Source organism: Gracilinanus agilis, chromosome 2, assembly GCF_016433145.1.
Source record: "Gracilinanus agilis isolate LMUSP501 chromosome 2, AgileGrace, whole genome shotgun sequence".
Taxonomy (NCBI): Eukaryota; Metazoa; Chordata; class Mammalia; order Didelphimorphia; family Didelphidae; genus Gracilinanus; species Gracilinanus agilis.
Genome location: NC_058131.1, coordinates 470,447,262 through 470,453,261, shown reverse-complemented (window position 1 = coordinate 470,453,261; position 6,000 = coordinate 470,447,262). Strand labels below are relative to the sequence as shown.

Genomic DNA, 6,000 nt, shown 5'->3' with positions numbered 1-6,000 from the left:
GGGGGGGAGGGGAAGAAGGGGAGGGAGAGGGGGAGCGGCCGAGGAGCGAGCGGGGCGGGGTGGGGGCCGAGAGGCGGGAGAGGGCGAGCGGAGGGAGACACGGACCGCCCTGACGACTGCCCCTCCGGGGAGTCCGAGAAACAGAAACTGCTGTCCTGCCTGCCATCCTCCAGCCTTGGCGGCACTCAGAGGGAACCCCGACTTCACTTTCCCTCTGTGGAAGTGGAGAGAGGGGCGGAGGCAGGGAAGTCCGCCGAGGGGCGGCATGAAAGCGGGTTTGGGGGCTCTCCTCGCTCCCCCTTCTTCCTTGGGCCTCTGCTTTTCCTCCCGGACCTGGGGCTGCGAGGGCTGTGCCCCTCCCCGCCGGGGCTTGTTTACTCGGACTCCTTCTTGGGCTGTTGTTAGTTAACTGCACTTCTCTCTTTCTCCCTCCCGCATCCAGCGCTGCGAAGACTTCTCTTTGAGCTGGAACCCCTTAGATCACCCCCCAAAATGAAGGTAAACGGGATAAACATGGTCCTCCCTTGTGGAGGAGGCATCTCTTTGGTTGTACCCCCTCCTCCCCTGCTCTTAAGCTTTTGGTGATGGGACTTTTGTTCAGAGAATTTTTTAAAAAGCCATATGTGTATAAATGTAAAAACTTCATTTCTTTGTCAGTCATTGAGAAGTAGAGGGGGAAATAGCCCCTATTGAATGGGCTAGAAGTGATCTGTGTGTATGAGGAGCAGTCCTCTTGATCTCTTCCTTCTAAGGCCCTAGCATTCTAACTCCGGACAGAAGCGATCTGACTTTGAGCTGTTGTTCTTTGATCGAGTATTTTTCTTTTAGACACTAATGACAGCAGCCTTTGCAGAAGTAAGGCTTTTGTCCTCCTTGAATTTTCGGGGATTTTTGTTTGTACATTTCCCCACAGAGTAAAGAGTGTGGAGATGGAATAAGGAAGGGGGAAGCCTAGTAGAGAGAAGTTTCCATTTTTCTTTTATTTTAGAAACTATGCACTATGTACATATGTGAGGTAGAATTAAAACAATGCTTGGTCCATATAACAAATATTGTTAATGCTTTCTTAATGAAGAAGATTCTTCCAAAATAATTTCAACAAGGAACATTTCTGACAGGAAAGAAACAGCATTTTATGAGATGGTTTAAAATGTTTCTGCTTACATTTTATCAGAAGTGGTTCTAAATTTTTTTTTATTTTGTGTGCTTTTAAAATTAGTTTGTCAAACTCATGATTGACTTATTGCTTTATTAATTTATGTTACCTTCCTAAAGTCTTAAAGCTTGCTGTGATTTTTATCTGGAAGAAAGGTAAGTGACAGCAAGTTTTGAAAAATTCTCCCAAAAAAGAGTTTAAGACTGTAGGAAGGTAAATAAAATATAATAACTGAATAAGGTGGCATATAACAAATTTTGAACATTGTTTGGAACAACTAATTAGAAAAATAAATCATTTTCTTAATTGCTATCTAGCACAATTGTTTTAAAAACATGTGTGCATAGATATCTTTGTGAGCAAATTCTAAGCTTTCACATTAGGTTTAGAGTTTATAGTAAAATGAAATGTCATCTAATACATGTATAACCCAGATTGAATTGCTTGTCAGCTCCAGAAGGGGGAGAAATGAAGGGAGAGGGAGACAATATGGATTATATAATTTCTCAAAACTTATGTGGAAATTTATTAAAATAAAAAAAAATTTTAAGGGAAAAAATGAAATGTCATCTATTTTGTGATATTTTTTGCCACCTCAGCATGCTGAAATTAAATATTTCGTGAGGAAGCTTATATTTTTTACACCAGCAATATTAATGCAAAAACTTAGTGCTACAATTCTAAAAGCATGATTCACTTCTCTGTTATCTTTTTGTTGTGTTGTGATTTCCATTTCAATTTCAGTTTTCTGTCACCATATCAACTAAACAATATTCTCATTTTAAAAATAGATTGAATTGATATTTATTTGTTTATTGTTGTTACCTTGTATCTATTGTTGTTACATGATGACTATTCAGTAATAGGTCCCTACTGATATGTTTGTAGTGTTAATCAGTTTAATTTTGAGGTAGAGTATCAGAGAGAGTTTAAATGTTCTGAACTTTCAAAACAATAAAAAGTTATATAGACCTTTTCAGGTCTTTACAGATCTCTTTAAGATTAATGTGCCAGGTTCTCCTGAGATCTTAAACTTTTGGCATATTGAAGAGTTTCTTTAACTCTTCACAGCTCAAGTGTGAAAAAACCCCCAGCAATCTACTCCCCTTTTAATACTTTCTATTTCAGGAGAAGTTGTTATGGCACATGATAAAAGTTTTTTAAGAGATCATTTTTGTTATAACATAAAAAATACTGTCTAAAAATGGTTGGGTTTCAGATTGAATTGTCTGTCATCTCCAGGAAGGAATAGGGAAGAAATGAGAGAAACAATATGGATCATATGACTTTGGAAAACTTATTTGGACATTTGTCCTTAAAAATAAATTAATAAATAAAATTTTTTAATTATTGGGTTTAGGGATACTTAAAAAAACTAAGTCTCTAGTATTCAATACTGGAAGGGATAGACATTTTTAAAGTTGTTCATATAGATTTTATATGTTTGGTTTTTAGACAAAAGAAAAGTTGTAATTATATTTTAACTTTGTATATTCTCTTTGCCAGGCAGCAGATGAGCCTGCCTACCTGACAGTGGGGACTGATGTCAGTGCCAAGTACCGAGGTGCCTTCTGTGAGGCAAAGATTAAGACTGTGAAAAGGCTGGTGAAAGTTAAGGTAGTGTTTCTTACATGTCAGAATTGTTAACACTAGTTTTTGCACTCCAGATGAACAGAGAAGGAGAGAGTAGTTGCTTCAAATCATTAATTTTTTATTGACTACCCACTTTGGGTAAGATACTATGCTGTGCTAATTCTTGTAATATAGTACTATGTCTTTAAAACCACAAGAGTGCATTGTTAAAAATTTAAAATGCAAAATGAGAAATTAAAATTGCCTTATATTTGATATGTTTTAATTTTCATTCTTTTTATTAGACTTTGAGTTCTAAAAGTTTACTTAAAAGTAAATACTTGTGCTTTTTGTACTATCCGTTGAAATTATCTTGTTTGTGACAACATAATCATTTCAATGATCCATTTTGTTGCAATAAGTAGAGGTTTGTGATTTGAACAATGAACAAGAAAGGAAAGATTGCACATTCTTATGAAAGCAAAAGAAAAGAGAGGAAGGAAGTGTGTATGATTTCCCGAAGGAGGCAATTGCCCTTTTACTATTTAATGACTGTTACAGGATAGGATATAAATTTGAGTTATGTGATCTACCTTTGAAATTTTTCCACAACTGTAGAGTTAATCTCTAGGATAGAATTCAGGAATATGTAGAACTGAAGAATTACTTTAAATGTAGTATTAATGGTTTTTTAAGCTTTTATAAAGTATATTTTAATTTTTTAATGCTTTAACTGTATTGAAGTATTGCCACTAAGCTGTTTTTGAAAGGCTTTTAATTTTTTGATCATTTCTTAAAAGTATTATTTTTTTTAAATAAAAAATCATAATTAAAATACTTATATGGAAAATGTGTATTTGATATATTTTTCTTGGTGATTCTTCTTTGTACCTTATTGCTGCATATATTTGTTTGCGTAAGGATTAATAGAAGCATTTTATAAGTAGTGGTACTTGTTTTGAAATGTTCCTTTCCTGATTTTCCTACATCTGTGAGCATTCCTTTTCAGTCCTTTTTCCTACTTATCAAGGATGGGCATCTCCCAAGGCATTGTCCTTGGCTTTCTTCACTTCTCGCTGTACTCTTGTCCATGGTGATCTCCACTCCCATGGCTTCAGTTATCACCTTTATGCAGATGATTTCTAAATCTGTTATCTTCACATCTGAGCTTCAGTTTTCCATTTCTGTTTGCTGCCTCTTGCCCAGAATAGCCCATTAGTACCTCCAATTCACCATAATCAAAACTGAACTCATCATTTTCCCCTCCTCACTTCCTTATCCCTTTGAGTGTAACACTGTCTCTCAGCTGGAAACCTTGCAGTTGTCTTTGACTTCATTTTTGACTTTCCCTTCTCCATAAATCTCCACATTATATGAATGGTGAAGCTCTTGTAGTCTCTGTTATATCTCTTTCCTCTTCTTTATGATTTCGCCATTCCCTCATTCAGGCTATCTATCACCTTCAGCATGGACTATTTATTTTCAACACTTAAATGATCTTACCTCCAGTATCTTCTCTCTAATCTACTCTTTTGATCATTACAGTAATGGTCAAAATATATTACTAATAATATATAAGCCAAATCAGATTACTTATGTTTAAAAAATTAAAGGGGCTTCCAGTTTAAACTACAGGTTAAAATAGAAACTCTTTCTTTTTGTACATATGGCCTTCTATAATCTGACTTCATTGTATCTTTGTGGTCTTTTTTTTTTTTTTTAATAGAACTCTATTTCATACAGTCTATATTACTTATATGATAGCCATTTCCTTATCTTGTCTTGCCCTCTTCTATCTTTATATTTGTTTAGGTTTTCACTACTTCCTGCAATCAGACTTCTACATCCCTGTTAAAATTCTTTTCTTCCTTCAATTTCCTGCTTAGGTTCCTTTGTGAAGTCTTCCCTCTCCTTCCATTTGTAACTGATCCCTTCTTCCCTAATCCCTCCTCTCTTAATTTATAGGTATTTGTGTATTATGTCCTCTACTAGACTGTAAGTTCCTTAAAGCAGGGACTATGTAACTTTTCATCTCATTCATTTTACTTCACATATTAGAAGATTTTAATTGAATGGTACCAACATATGTAAAAAGTATCATTTTTTTTGAGCAGTTTATATGGTATATTACAATTCTTTTTTGCTCTGGTTTATTTTAGAAGATTAAAAAATGTGAGAATTTTAAAAATTCTGGATTTGGACATGATTCCTTAGGTTTTATGTTTTTTAGTGGTAAAGGTCAAGACTAAAATTTGGTTGATAAATTGAAAAGCATTTTAAGTCATTGCAATGTTTAATTTAAGTCTTAAATGAATGTTGTTATCATAATTACCATTATTGTTAAAGTAAAAATTATTTTGCAAAATTCTTTCAGGTAATCCTGAAGCAAGATAACTCTACACAATTAGTCCAAGATGATCAAGTAAAAGGACCTTTAAGAGTATGTATGCAGTATAATTTAGATAATACTTGAAAATGCAAGGCTTAACATTTGTAGTACACTGGGTTTCATTTTTCTAAAAAGGATTTGAAAATGATCAGTTTTTCATATAAATGTTAAGTCAAGAGAAAAAATTCTATCATATTCAGTGGCAGCTTGTAATAGATTGAGTGCTGGAGTTGGAGCCAGGAAGACTGAAGTTCAAATGCTACCTCTTGTAACCTACTAGCAATGTGATCCTGGGCAAGTGATTTAACCTATCTCAGCTTCACTTTCCCCATCTATAGACTGGGATAATAATAGCACTGCCCTCAAGGATTATGTGGAAGATTAAATGACAAAATATATGTAAAGCACTCTGTAACCTTAAAGCACTCTATAAATCTTAATGATTATTATTATTATTATTAAAAAGCTTGTGAGTTGCACAAATATAGTAGATCCAATGGAATGTTAGTATTTTCTAATAGAAGTTGTGTCCTCAAATGGCTGTATCCTTAGATATACTAAATGACATTTTAAAGAAGGAATGATTTTAGATGTGTTATTCTGCTAGATTTTTGCCTCTAAAATATTTGGGTTTTTTTTTGTTTGTTTGTTTTGGCCATAATGGAAATATGGAGTGGCAAGTCAAGTCTTTGAAAATCCTACTTTTTAAAGTTAGGGTTTCCATCTCAAATGCTTTGTTGTATCCATTAAAATGTTTGCATATATGAATGTGTATGTACATGGACGAAAGTGTATATGCTGATATTGAACCTTATGTGGTAATAATATATTCAGGGGAATATATTCTTTTGAATATTTAAGATTTTTGTTGGAAATCCTGATG

General features: G+C 34.4%; 1 protein-coding gene across 6 annotated transcripts in view; it reads left to right on the top strand.

Moving 5' to 3' along the window:
- The window catches only part of ARID4A (AT-rich interaction domain 4A), a 106,716-nt gene that overhangs the window by 10,712 nt on the left and 90,004 nt on the right, over window positions 1-6,000 (top strand). For all 6 annotated transcript variants that reach the window (XM_044664891.1, XM_044664887.1, XM_044664892.1 and 3 more), the window contains exons 2-4: window positions 443-498; window positions 2,663-2,773; window positions 5,103-5,168. In XM_044664891.1, coding sequence (XP_044520826.1) covers window positions 493-498; window positions 2,663-2,773; window positions 5,103-5,168 — 183 coding nt within the window. In that variant the 5' untranslated portion in view covers window positions 443-492. The remainder of the gene's footprint in view (window positions 1-442; window positions 499-2,662; window positions 2,774-5,102; window positions 5,169-6,000) is intronic.